The 15235-nt window shown below is 36.9% G+C and overlaps 1 protein-coding gene across 1 annotated transcript in view; it reads right to left on the bottom strand.

Moving 5' to 3' along the window:
- dock4 (dedicator of cytokinesis 4) overlaps positions 1–15235 on the bottom strand; it is a 103623-nt gene that overhangs the window by 9011 nt on the left and 79377 nt on the right. The window contains exons 29-43 of the mRNA XM_052120214.1: positions 14767–14867; positions 14351–14409; positions 13980–14128; positions 13147–13232; positions 12952–12978; positions 12281–12376; positions 12114–12174; positions 11899–11992; positions 11502–11650; positions 11075–11161; positions 9622–9726; positions 7492–7633; positions 4298–4464; positions 3917–4003; positions 3540–3716 (exon numbers count right to left, since the gene is read on the bottom strand). Coding sequence (XP_051976174.1) covers positions 3540–3716; positions 3917–4003; positions 4298–4464; positions 7492–7633; positions 9622–9726; positions 11075–11161; positions 11502–11650; positions 11899–11992; positions 12114–12174; positions 12281–12376; positions 12952–12978; positions 13147–13232; positions 13980–14128; positions 14351–14409; positions 14767–14867 — 1587 coding nt within the window. The remainder of the gene's footprint in view (positions 1–3539; positions 3717–3916; positions 4004–4297; positions 4465–7491; positions 7634–9621; positions 9727–11074; positions 11162–11501; positions 11651–11898; positions 11993–12113; positions 12175–12280; positions 12377–12951; positions 12979–13146; positions 13233–13979; positions 14129–14350; positions 14410–14766; positions 14868–15235) is intronic.

Raw genomic sequence — 15235 nt, 5'->3', positions numbered from 1 at the left:
CGAGTATTCGTCTTGCGAATCCCTGCTCTCTCCCAAACAAACAATGAGCTACATCTCCTCACCCGTACAAACAAGGACTTTTCCAACTCTGCTGCTTTGTGCTTCACAGAAACCTGGCTGCGTGAAGCCATTCCAGACAGTGTATTACATCTGCTGGGCTTTCAGCTGTTCAAAGCAGAACGCATTGCTGAGTTAACAGGGGAAACAAGAGGCAGTGGAAAATGCTTTTACGTCAATGAATGTTGGTGTACAGTTGTAACAATGTTAAAGAAGCTGTGTTGCCCTAATTTGGAAGTGCTCATTATCAAATGTAAGCCTTTCTATTCGCCATGGGAGTTTTCCTCGTTTATTCTGGTGAGTGTTTATATTCCTCCACATGCAAGCATGAATGCAGCGCTGCAACAGCTGGCTGATCAGATCACAGGCACGGAGCAACAACACCCAGACTCACTTATTATTATACTCGGCGACCTCACCCATGAACTACCAAAATACAGACAGCACATTACATGTCCCACCAGGGACAGAAATATACTGGACCACTGCTACTCAACATTATAGGATGCATATCGCTCTGTCCCTAGAGCAGCTTTGGGACTCTCTGATCACTGTCTGGTTCATCTGCTTCCAACCTACAGGCAGAATCTAATATTAGCTAAATCTGTAGTAAAGACTGTAAAGAGATGACCAATGAAGCAGAGCTGGAATTACAAGCCTGCTTTGACTGCACTGATTGGAGTGTTTAGAAGCTGCAGACACCAATCTGGACAAGCTCACATATATTGTGACATCATATATCAGTTTCTGTGAGGATATGTGCATTCCTACTAGGACTTATTTAATGTTTAACAATGACAAACCATGGTTTACAGCAGAACTCAGACAGCTTTGTCATGCCAAAGAGGATGCTTACAGAAGCGGGGATAAAATCTTGTATAATCAGACGAAAAACACACTGACTAAGGAAATTAAATTGGTTAAAAGAAGCTGCTCTGAGAAGCTTAAAAACAAGTTTTCAGCTAATGATCCTGCATCAGTGTGGAGAGGCCTGAAACATGAAACCCCCACCCCCGCTACTAAATCTGCACTTAAGGTCTGTGAAGAGGAGGTGTGCCGGGTCTTCCGGAAACAAAAGACAAGGAAAGAACAAGGCGCAATTTGTGTTTCACACACTTGTCTAAAATCCTGTGCTGACCAGCTGACCCCCATCTTCACACAGATCTTCAACAGATCAATGGAGCAGTGTGAAGTTCCCTGCTACTTGAAATGCTCCACTATCATCCCTGTCCCAAAGAAACCCAAAATCAAAGGACTTAATGACTACAGACCATCGCTCTGAAATCTGTGGTCATGAAGTCATTTGAGAGACTGGTGTTGGCCCACCTGAAGGACATCACTGGACCCTTTCTAGATCCCCTTCAATTTGCTTATAGTGCAAACAGATCTGTGGATGATGCAGTCAACATGGGATTGCATCATATCCTACAACATCTGGACAGACCAGGGACGCAAGGATTCTTTTTGTGGACTTCAGTTCAGCTTACAACACCATCATCCCAGCTCTCCTATGGAATAAATGAACCCAGCTCTCTGTTCCCATGTCTATCTGTCAGTGGATCACCAGCTTTCTGATGGACAGGAAGCAGCTAGTGAGACTGGGGAAATTCACTTCCAGCACAGGCACAATCAGCATTGGTGCCCCCAAGGGATGTTTGCTCTCCCCACTACTCTTCTCCCTGTATATACCAAAGACTGCACCGCCAAGGGCCGCTTTGTCAAGCTCCTGAAGTTTGCAGATGTCACTACTGTCATCGGAATCATCTAAGATGATGACGAGTCTACATACATAAGGGAGGTTAAATGGCTGGCTCACCGGTGCAGTCATAACAACCTGTAGCTCAGCACGCTCAAAACAGTGGAGATGAATGTGGACTTTAGGAGGAACACCCCAACATTGAACCCACCATTCTAAACAGCACTGTGGCAGCAGTGGAGTCATTCAAGTTGCTGGGTGCTACCATATCACAGGACAAAAAGAGGGAGATCAACATTGACTCCACTGTGAAAAAGGCCCAGCAGAGGTTGTACTTCGCCAGTTGAGGAAATTCAACCTGCCACAGATGCTGCTAATCCAGTTCTACTCAGCAGTCATTGAGTCTGTCTTCTGCACTTCAGTAGCTGTCTGGTTTGGTTCAGCTACGAAATCGGACATCAGAAGACTACAAAGGACAGTTCAAACTGCTGTGTGGATTATTGGATGCCCCTTGCCCTCCCTTCAAGAACTGTACACTTTCAGAGTGAGGAAAAGTGCTGGTGAAATCACTCTGTACCCCACTCACACAGCCCACTACCTTTTTGACTACCTTCTGGCTGATGCAACAGAGCACTGAGCACCAGAACTGTCAGGCACACAATCAGTTTTTTCCCTCAGGCTATCCATCTCATGAACAGTTAAAAACTATACTATAATTACATGCAATACACAGCCTAATCAATTATATTATTTAACATATCCTACCTCTTCTTCATTACATTCCCTTGCACTGTATATAACAGATTTGTATTTGTACATACTATATATATATTTTTGTCTCATTGTGTATTTCTATATATACTTATATTTCTATCTGCTTTTTATTCAATTTTTTTTATTATTTTATTACTATCTCTGTCTTGTTGTTGTATTGTTGTGCACTGAAAGCTTCTGTCACCAAGAATAATTCCTTGTATGTGGAAGCATACTTGGCAATAAAGCTCATTCTTATTCTGATTTTGATCCAGCTTTCAAAGCAAAGTGACTAGAACTGTACCCTGTGCTCTGTAGTAAACTCGTCATCTTCGCAGTGAGGTGCATGCTGGGATGCCAGAGGACCCCTGCAGTTTGCCATTCCCTTTTAATAGCCTTAGTTGAAGCTCACGTTCACCAAAGGCCAGTGCTCAACATGCCGTTGCTTGGCAACTGTCAGAGATACACGCAGTTACCGGTTCTATGAAGTGTGATGATACGGGGTATTCATTAAATGTCCACCGGATGCTCTTTTGAGGGTTTTGCTGAAAGCAACAGCCAAAAACCAGTCTTTCATCTTGCTATGAGGAATGAGGTTAAATCGCTGTCAGGACACTCAAACCATTAATCATTGGATTAAAGTAACTTCTGATGTAAAAATCTTTACAATATAGCTACTCTATCTACACACTAGTCCATTCTAGTTGTCAAGACTCTAAGACAAAAGTGAAGTTGGATCTAAAATGATCCAAGATCTCTAATTTTACTTCCTCATTTAATACATTTTTGAACCAGTTTCTAAGGCAGTGAAATAACAAGCAAATCAACTAGATTCATGAATGCAATAGCATTTTGGGGGGGTTTCTTAGGACAATGCTAGGTGGTTGCTTGAGTGTTCTGGGTGATTGTTACTGGAAATTAAGTTTTCAAATGAAAATGGATTAGTATGGATGTGACCTTATGACCTCTAACCCAAGACCCAGTGAAACTGGATGACAAACAGATTCACCAGGCTCTCCATCCAGTCCCTTACCTCCTGGTATCGGGCCAGTCCTCCGTTGACAGCGGCATCGATGACTCCGTTCAGGCACATGGTAAGAGGGTTGATGTTTAGCATCTGCCTCATCTGACACTGAGCGATCAGCGTTCTCAACTGAAGCGTCTTATTTTCAATCACTTCGCTGGCATTCTCCAAGGGACTCATCTCCACCTACACAGAAAGCACACTGAGGTTAGATTTCTCTGTTCCTCAGATAGGGGGTTTTCGAACTTGAGGGTAGTTACTTTAAATCCAATGACAGTGACTAAGTACTTGAAAAACCACTCCAAGCCTCGTTCCTGATCTGCCATGTATAGTGCTCATGATTTATCAAAGGAAAAAAAAAATTACTTTAAAAAGATATGACTCACCAATTCCCTTTTCTCAACTTCAAACCAGCGAGAGATGCCAGGAAGACTTTGAGCGAGGGTCAGTGTTGTCCTTTCAACCCACAGGCTCTACAACACAACACAAACAACATGAATAATACTGCATGTTTACTTTTAGAAAATGTAATTACTTTTACACAAAATATAACCCATGTAAATATAACCCATGGATGGATGCTTATTTGGATAATTGCTTGGATAGATGGATGGATGGAAGTTTGGTTGGTTGGTTGGTTGGATGGATGAATAGATGGATGGATAAATGCTTGGAGGAATGGATGGATGGATGGATGCTTGGATGGATGGACGGATAAATGCTTGGATGGATGTATGGATGAATGGATGTATCGATCTCCACTAGACCTTAAACTCATTCTCCTTGTCTTTGGTGCCCTTGTGAAAAGGTCTGTCATAGCGGAACCTCCAAATATGGTTGACTTTGTAAAAGCTCTTGATGTTATTGGGAACTCCATCTCTCTGCAGGACATCCTGGTTTTCAGGAACAGGACTAACAGCATAGATCTGCAAATCTGAATCAAGGCTAGTTAAGGGATGTACAAAGCGCATATGGTTTTCACATGATGGTCAAAATGACATTTTCCAAATGCACTTCCATACACAACATAACACCTCCTGAATAAGTTCAATATACAATCCCATAAGGCAGAAAAAACAAGTGAGCCTCTTCAATATTGCAATTGTTTCTTGTTACTTAAAGGCAGCAAAGACATTAAAATGGAGAGCAAATGGAGACTTTTGCTTAATTATTCTGCTTTTAAGATTATTCTTCTGAGAAAAAGACCTTAGTAATCTCCCATACTGTATTCTAGAGCTTTTGAAGAGATCTCAACAATGTTGCAAACTGTAATTTGCCAAGATCCTAAAGTCTTCAATCAAAAGTAAGAGATTTCAATATGAACTAAAATATTTCTCATCGATTTCTTCCAAAACCAAATTATCTGAGCTATGCAATCCACATTAAAGGAATCTTCTGGGTTTAATACAAGATAAGCTTTCTGAATAATGTTGAGTTCCACAAAAATAATTTAGACTCGCCCCTTGTTGTTTACTAAAATAAAATGCAGTTACAATGGAAGTGAATGGGGCCAGTCCATAAACACAAAATGCACATTGTGGCTAAAAGTTTAGCCACAAGATGTAAACATTATACGTGTTAAAATGATTTTTGTGTGATAAAATTGCTTATTAACCATATCTGTGTAAAGTTACTGTATATCCAATACCGTCATTACAGGGTTACTTTTTCATGACAACAAAGTTGAAATTTTGGATATACTGTAACTGTACACTGTATATAAGTTTAGTATGTGATTTTATCACACTTAAATCATGTCAACATGTATAAAGTTTACATCTTGTGGCTATACTTTTGAAACCATATGTATTTTAACATTTACAGATTGGCCCAATTCATTTCCATTGTAAGTGCGTCGTGTAACGGCAAACTTATTTATTTGTATTTTTTTTTCCCTTTTCTCCCCAATTTGGAATGCCAAATTCCCAATGTGCTCTAAGTCCTCGTGGTGGCGCATTGACTCGGCTACTGTAAATCAGGGTGGCAGAGGACGAAACTCAGTTGCCTCCGTGTCTGGGACCGTCAATCCACGCATCTTATAACGTGGCTTGTTAAGTGCGTTACCAAGCAGACATAGCGCGTGTGGATGCTTCACGCTATTCTCTGTGGCATCCATGCACAACTCACCACGTGCCCCACCAAGAGCGAGAACCACATTATAGTGACCACGAGGAGGTTAACCCAATGTGACTATACCCACCCTAGAAACCGGGCCAATTTGGTTGCTTAGGAGACCTGGCTGGAGTCACTCAGCACGCCCTGCATTCGCGACTCCAGGTGTGGTAGTCAGAGTCTTTACTTGTTGAGCTATCCAATTTTTCTTAGATTTAATCAAAGGAAGTGTGTAATAAATAATTTTTTGTGCAAATTAACATTATGCCACAAATTCTGTTGTTGATATACCAATACTTTGGCAACATCATCTGTCACAGACGGTAGTGGTGGCAAAAAGTACGGAGCAAACCGTAAACCAAACCTGTAGTTAGCAGTCATTAAAATGTTATCTGAAACCTTTAAAATGTCTGGTTAAGCTAAATGAAATGTTGTGTTGTGCTGTAAATGGACCGAGGAGGTCATTTCCAACTCAGCGAAAATTTTATTACTGGTATGTTATTAACTAATTTTATTATAATAATGGTATAGCTAAGAATATTTCTGTATTTATTGGCTCAAAAAGCTAATAATTGGTACTATATTCAGTGCCTGATTAAAAATCGTACAAATTCACTTTATGGTGTATGCGATTTTTACTATGCAAGTATGACATTTAATGTCTTTTAAATCATATGTTACACATAATAATATATAACTGAAGTTAAACATTGTGAAATTAAATATGTGTTGTTGTTAATTTTTTCAGTTAGCCTAGACTTCAATGACATGCAATCACTATAACATTATAGGTTTTTGCTCAGGTATTACAAAAGGTTGTCCCCATGGGGATTTGATTTACTGGGCTGACTCAATTATCATGACACCAGCTTTCTGCCACCACTTACTCTGCATGTGCTGCAATGTTTGTAAACAATGGTATTGATCTATAGACCTTTTTCACGCTAGCGCCATCTTTGATTTTTAATGGGAATGACAAGGGATAGATGTACAGTCTCTTCAATGGGCTGTACTGCAGTTTAAAGTGTTTTTGGATCGTTCTGCGGACAAAACATAGATAAAATATCTGTCCAAGTACATTCATGTCATTCATGAGATGTGGAAAATCAGATGTGATCTAGAAGTTTTATTTAGCTTTATACTGTCCGTGCCATTAAAGCGATGGTATGTCTATCCCTCACAGCTTCATTGTCAAACCCATTAAAAATCAAAGATGGCGCTACTGTGAATAAGGTGAACTTTGAACTGAGAACCTTCCAGAGCACTATACTCTTACTGAATGTCAACAATTGTCCCATTTCTATTTAGAGTTTTCCTTTACAATTTAAGGAGAAACATCTAAGACAAAGTAAATGCTTAAATAAAACATAACTGAGAACTTCAGGCAACCTCTGAGCAACTACATTCTCCTCTGGAATGAATAAGTTTCACCTTGTCATAACCCTATACCAAACAGAAACTCCAGCTATCTGATCATTAGAGCAGCTGGTGTGACTACAGAGAGAAGGGGTCATGGAGAAGCATGTACTTCAGATGCTGATCTAATTAGAAGTCATGCTACTGGCTGACAACCAACAATGTACACCTATCCAAACAGCTGCCCCATTATCTGTTTCCTGTTCTTTAATTTCACTTTTCCTAAAACCAACCCTGCCAACCACCACAGCATCCCAATTTACTCCAGACCAGTTCATCTTAGCATTCAGATCTGTGAACCCTTGAGGAGCATGTTTGCAACCACAAGATATGAAGTGAGAACATGTACTGTATAACATAAACAAATCCAATTAATTGGATTGCAAAATTAGTTTTTTTGTGTGTGAAAATACAGAGGTATTGATTAGGATACACTGCGCATCTGCCTGGTGGATAGTCTGGTCGGGCAGGTTAGCGTGCTGCATGGCGATGGCGTGAGGAAACTCACCGAGCATCCTCTGCTGAAATGCCTCCAGACGCTCGTAATCATTCCCTCGACACACAAACTCTTTATTCTGCAGACATACAACATACACAGACAAAAATAATGAAGAAAGGCAAAAGTGACAGACAGAGAACTTGCTAAAATGCAGATTGAATGAGAATAAAATTCCAGTTTCTTTCCCCAAACTCTTTTCCACCTCCATACTTATATACATACATTTGATGTGAAAAAGTAGAGCATATAGTTCATTAAATGTGCAATGATGTAAATTATATATTGTAAATTGGAGATGGTAACCATGTTTTCCAGAAGGTAAGTGAGCCCTCTAGAGGGTAATAGATATATGACATATACAGGACCACACTGTTACAAATATAATGGACCTTTTGCACAGAGTTTGGTGTATTTCTGATTTAACTATGTGGTGAAAATCAAGGAAACAAGTCAACACTGCTACAATGGAATCTGAGTCAATACCAATGTATTTACAAAACAAATAAATAAGAAAATAATCACACACACACACAGTATGTGTATATATATATATATATATATATATATATATATATATATATATATATATATATATACACACACACACACACATACATACATATATATTTAAAAATATTTGTTTCTAAAAAATTCCATTAAATTGACCTCATTGCTAAGATCAAAAACAAATGTAGAAAAACAATAATTTAATAGAATAATTTTAGATATGTTGCTTGGAGGCAACATCATACTACAATGAAAAGAAATTAATAAAATCTTTATTTCGTATAATTTATTTCATATATTATATGTGTGATATGCTAAATACAACATTGCATTGTTAACTATTCCTGACAATAATTATCTGCATTGTATAAATGGTTACATGCCTTTACATACACTTTCAAATACAGCAACAGTAAATTTGGCATCCTTTTCTCATTATCCATCTTTCTTTTTAATTTTGCCCCTTTTGGAAATTTGTGGAAACTTTATTTTTATTTCTAACTTATTTTTTTCTTTTGCGGGTACTACCAGTGTTAATTTTTTTTTGTCATGGTTTTAGTCTTTTGATGAAAATGTCCTTTAGATTTAGTCAATATTTATACATGTCATATTTATTCATTTTAGTCAGTTTTACTCTGACTAAAATGGCATATACTTTTAGGTAAAGAAAATAACATTTTAGTTAACGATAATGTGGTGAAATGACAACAATGTGTGTCAGACTGTAACAAACTCTGTTTGAAAAATCTTTTAAAACTCTTGAAATAATTGCATAAAATTAATATACGGAAGTATAACCTAAATAAGCTACTGTATTCTGAGTTCTTCATGCTTTAGAGTACACACTGGCCGTGTTTTAACCAGTTACGGTTGCATCAAGTGCAGTTTTACAGAAACAGTGGATTCACAACGCAAGTTATGCATTTTGACAAGAACGTAACTTAGTTCAAGTTCACCTGTTCATTCTCTTGATAGTCTGTGCAGATCTAAGTTTTAATATGACATATGTTATGGATATAGTGATTGATCTCATGTATAAATAGGATGCATTTGTGTGAGGTAATTAACTCATTTGTAATGGGGTTTATTTTTGCCTGTGATTCCCGAAATGGATTATTGGATAAGATTAATCAATTCTTTCGAGAACTTTTTTTTTTATAAAAACAACTTTTTGTTTTAATTTTGCAAGATAATTTTTCCCATATATTTTCATCAACAGCATGCTCTAATTCAAATTGTTTGATTTTCATCATGATGAGTATTTATCATCTCGTCTTCAGTGGCTGAAACTGACAATAGCATTTGCCATTGTCTCCCATTAACCTGCTATAGTTTACCTCCATGCTACATACCCAAAAGTGTGAAAAGGGTCCATTTATGAATTAGATAACATATTCACTCCAAACAATAAGTCTTTAAATGCAAATTTGAATATATAACCTGAACTGAATATATAATTTGCCATACTCGCTCTTAAGAGACATATATACAATTTGAATATCAAGGTTTGTTGTAGAAATGTCATAAGCACTTTCAAAATTGCTTGAAAAGCTTTACCCTTAAAAAGAAGGGGAACTTCTTGCCGTAGAAGCCGATCCTGAAGAACTCGGGCTCTAGCCGCTGCTGGTTTATTATTTTGTCATAAAACGAGGCTTCCATCATCTATCAAAGATGCAAATAAAACACACCATTGACCACAATGTAAAGCAAACAACTTTTAATATGATAAATTACTGTCACAATCTGTGATTCAATCGAATGATTAACAGACTCAGGCAAAATAAAACAATTTGGGAAGTTAAGTGGTTAAAGCGAAAGGCTTCATTAAGATAACAATTGACCATACCCGTATAGAATATAACAACTTCATACAAACTTCATGCACTTTGCAAACAAAAAGCTTGAGAGAAATCTTTCTTTAACATCTGTATTATTAGACTGATGTGGATTTCTGAATATTAGACAAAACACTACATGGATGTGCCCAGTACGTATGGGATCAAAATCCCGCCAAATGTATTGCGGTCACAGATCCAAAAATGAATAAGCTGAGATTAAAAAATAACAAGCATGAATCAAAAACATATAAAACACATTTCAAATATGCTGCAAAAAACAAAAATGAAAGCAAAGTCATCAGAATTGCAAACATAATCATGTTTTCCTTGGTTATATTATTGTTTTTTGTGCTCTTTGACAATTTTGCTCGTAGTTTCATTTTTTTGTATGCTTTCGCTGTATTTTTCTTTGCTTTTGTTTCCAAATCCTGCGCTTGATTTTCCAAAACTAGTGAGAAGAGTTTCATGTAAATCAGTGGGCGTTTTGCATCCCTATTGGTCCACTAGATATTGATTGACATCAACTCCTCTAGCCAATCATTCGAAGAGGGGAGGTGATGTCACTCCAATGCAACTCTGACGGCTGCAGCTCAATATTATATTATTTGTGGTTGATAGATTCGCTGCTGTTTTGAGTATTTTCTGCCAGCTCTAAGAAACAATGTGTTCTCCGAGTAGGTCATTATCATAGTCCATTAACACATGTATCATGTCAGCTGAATTTAGTCTGTAATTTAGGCATTATTTTAGACTTCCTTGTTTGTAGGTTATTAGCTAAATATCTAAAAATCAAGGGGGGGCTTGAAAATCAAGCGCAGAACTTGGAAACAAAAGCAAATAAAAATACAGTGAAAGCATACCAAAAAAATGAAAATACGAGCAAAATTGTCAAAGAGCATAAAAAACTATAATGTAACCTATGAAAACATGATTTTGTTTGCAATTCTGATGACTTTGCTTAAATTTTTTTATTTTTTATTTTTTTGCAGCATATTATTTGTGGCATAGTGTTTATATATGTTTGATTCATGATTGTCATTTTTTGATCTGTGCAAATTATTTTGATCCATGCTTTTTTAATTTTTTCGCTTACATAGTTTTATTTTTGGATCCGTGACTGCAATACATTTGACGGGATTTTGATCCCATAAGTACGAACAGGAAATTCTTACCCTCATTTTGCTGAGGTTCCTGTAATCGTAATAAGTCTCGTACTGATTGGCCAGCTCTCGACACAGAATGATGCAGTTTTCCCAGCACTAGAAGGAAACAGTTCAACAGTGAAACAGCACAATATTGTAAACTTACATAAAACTACATTTACATTATAAACAACACTCCCTTGCTCTTATCAAAAATGGTTGATTTATAAGCTATGACTTTCAACCACAAAATGGCAGAAAATAGAATAAAAGTGAAATCAATGTTTCCTTGAGACTAAACCAATGTCTTTAGTCTCAAGATCCTTCATTTTTAAGCTGCATTGCATTCGTTTAAATTAGATTATGCAGGAAAACAGAAGGGATAGGAACTTGACGAGAGAGAGAGAGAGAGAGAGAGAGAGAGAGAGAGAGAGAGAGAGCAGGATCGAGGACTCACTTTCCCCCTGTCAAAATTGTGTATAATGGTGAGATGGAGGCATTCCTTTCTGTGCCACTCGCTCTGCATGGGGTACGTCAGGAACTCTCTGAGGGGCCGTTCAGTCCACTCCAACAGCTCATCATACAGCAGGAGGGTGTACGACGCCTCTGTAAACACAAACACGCACACAGAGTCAATAACCATTGCACAAACAAAATATGTGAAATAAATGAAATAGACAAATATTGATTATTGCAGAAATCGATTGGTTTTTTGGACACTCTCATAATGGTAATAGCATATTCTTGGAGATCCATGTAAATACTACATCATTTTTTTATATAGCATATCATGATATCATTGGAACTGCCAGTCGGGTGAAATATATCGACACAGATCTTCCGAGGGATTTTACCCGTGTAATTCTGTGCCTTCAGGTGCAGCTCATAGAGCTTGTGAATATAACGGATGTACATCTCTTCTTTATTTAACTCGGTTTTGTAGAAGTTCTGATGAGTGAGAGAGACAAAAAGCACAGTGTGATGCTGGAATGGTACACATGTCAGCCTTTTCTATATAAATATTAAATGACTAATTAGAATCTGCTTAGACAAAATCAGCAAAACAAACCAGAAGGTTGACTGTACATCCCATCGTTTTTCCATCAACCTCTCCGATCTTCATACAGTCCCTGTGAAGAGAGGTAGGGCTATTTGATCCATAGAAAATGTGAGTTTGTACTGTATGCTATATATGATCTCTGTATGTATGGAGGTGAGTGGGTGTACCCTCGTTACCTGTAATCCAATAATCTTTCCATAAGACGTGTGACAGTAGCGATGTGGGAAATGCCGCTCTCTCTCCAGGTCTCTCTCTCTATCTTTTTCAGGAGACTGAAAAAGGCACACAAACAAACATTGCTGCGCATGTATTTAAATAACTTAAATGCATCGAAATGCATCCTTCTCTCTTCTATATATATATATATATATATATATATATATATATATATATATATATATATATATGTATTTTTTAAAGCAGCACAAATCTGGGGTCCAGTGAGACACTTGAACACAATGGAAGAGAATGGGACCAAACTATAAACGTTAAAATACTCACTGTTTCAAAAGTATTGCCACAAGATATAATCAATATTCGTGTTAACATGATTTCAGTGTGATAAAATCATTTACTAACCTTTTCTGTGTAAAGTTATAGCCAATTTTACAAATTATACCATGACGATATAATATAAATTACGAATTAAACAACTTTACAGCTCAAATAATACATGAGTTTTAACAGAAGAATGAATGTAAGAGCTTTTATAAAATTATAAGCTTCATATTTCTTCCTTTAAGCCCTCCAAAAATTTGCCTCACTGTAACCTTGATTTCCACTTAATATTATGGCACAAACGCTATCAATTGAGCTTAACTTTTCCTTTAATACAAGTTTAACTTACCTTGGATATGGACCAAACAATGGAATTCTAATGCAAAAAAAAAAGAAGAAAAAAATAATAATAATAACATACATTTGGTGTTAATATATACAAGCACTGTATGTATGTAGATGTAGATTTTTTTTTCTACTATATAATCTACAGAAACACTTCATTCCAGTTGCAAGATCTTTAGGAATCTGAAAGGAGACTCACATGTTGTTAAAGAGTTCTCTGTATGTCTCGTCTCCTTTGCCTTCTGACAACAGACCGTCTAGTTTGTCGATCAGTTTGGCCTCCACCTTTATAGCGACAACCCACAAAAAGACATCAGTGATGTATAGACTTAAATATCGGGGGTATGTTTATTTTTAAACACAATAAACAATCCGGATTTTATCTAATTACACAATGATGATTCATCAACATTATAGACATTACAGTTTTATCATCTGTTAATGCCTGATCTTCTGTAAAGCTGCTTTGAAACCATGTGTGTTGTGAAAGGCGCTATACAAATAAAATTGTCTTGACATGTTGATCATATAACTTCATCGTAATTTAGTTTTACATAACCATTTTCCATCCTCTCTCTGACCCTTAGAATAAAAAATAAATCAAAAAACTTTTTTCTGTACTGTACCTTTAAAATTGAAGACTATGTAAAGGATATCGGTTGCAATTGGCTGACATCTGTGTACCAGCTTTGTTTATTGATATTGACATTTATAAGGGCAGGACAAGTTGCTGAATACTGATTGGATTTTGATTTATGGGTGGTCTTATTTTTCATGATATGGCCCCTTTAAAAGGTTTAGGAATTAAATCATACATCAAAGAGTTGATCAATCAAAAATAGCGACTAAACCTTTTCAAATTTCTATTCTAATCAAAAGCTGCACTTTAAACATGATCTAGGAAAACAACTGTAATTAATACTCAATCACGGCATGATGCAGCGGAAAGCTTTCACATAATCTGTTGTGTAGTAAACTGAACTCTGTTCTTGCACGCTGAAAGATGTTTTTGTCACACTTTGACTTCAGCACCTGTTTGAAGTTGCCACTTCGTCTCTGTTCACAGTCCATCATATCGTGGAAAATGGGGATGAGAACATTCCGCAGGTCCATCTGTGGTACCAGAGTCACCTCCATAAATGGACCAATCAGGGTGGGAATAAGATTTAGCTTATAGTCACCTGTGTGGAGATGTTGATTACACATATGTACAAAGAGAAACTATAGTATTTGTGTAATAAATGATTGGATACAGTATACATTGGCGCATATTATGTATAGCTTTCAGAGAGTGTACAAACAAACACATTTTTCACATAAGCTGGTTACTATGAGCCTTTAACACAATTGTCATGTGACTAATATGTTGGAGTTATATATATGAGTTAATATGGTGGACATACCCAAATGCTGCCACATGCTGAAGATTTCACAACCGATCATTACTCTCATGTCGCCATACCTTTAAAAACAATACAAAACAATCATATAAATTCTCCTGTAACAGAGCTCATAAATACACAACACTTCCCATGAGAATAGACTATATATTTTAAGAACGCTACAAGCTGTTGTTTTTTTTACAAGCTGTATGATTCAACTTGGGAAATATCCTTGAAATTAACTGCATAGGCAACCAAGGGTTCCTATGTTACAGTAATTGCACTTAAAACTACAAATAATCCAAGATATAATCAATTCTTAAAATTGTTTCAACCTGCTGGATGTCATTATGTTTAATATATTATTTTACACCATGAAATCTTTCAATCTAATTCCCTGTAGGGGATACAAGGAAAACAACATGAATATTTCTCACTTCTCCAGGACTTTTTTCCTCTTGGAGGGCGGGAACATCTCGAGCTGGAGGCAAGGCTGGTTGATGAATATTATACAGAGATAAAAATAGGACTCCCATACCTACAGATAACATGAAAAAGCTCATTAAAATGCTGAGAAACATTATCTGCATACCAGGCATGCCTGTACAGTGTCCCCTGATTGCTCTATGAAATATGGAAAGGAAAGGTGGAAATGTCTTCTACAGTATGCAGTTATGTGACCAATTAAAATCAGTTTATCAGTAAAGAAATTGGACTGAAGCATGCTCTCACACACCTGAAAACACACACAGTCATTGATAAAAGTTAAAAAATGTTCTAGCCACCTTTAAAGTGATAGTTCACCCAAAAATGAGAATTCTCTTATTATTTAGTCACCCTCATACCATCCCAGATGTGTATACATTTCTTTCTTATACAGAACACAAAGATTAAAAGAAGAATATC

Source organism: Xyrauchen texanus, chromosome 46 (genome assembly GCF_025860055.1).
Source record: "Xyrauchen texanus isolate HMW12.3.18 chromosome 46, RBS_HiC_50CHRs, whole genome shotgun sequence".
Taxonomy (NCBI): Eukaryota; Metazoa; Chordata; class Actinopteri; order Cypriniformes; family Catostomidae; genus Xyrauchen; species Xyrauchen texanus.
This window is presented reverse-complemented; position numbering and strand designations above follow the sequence as displayed.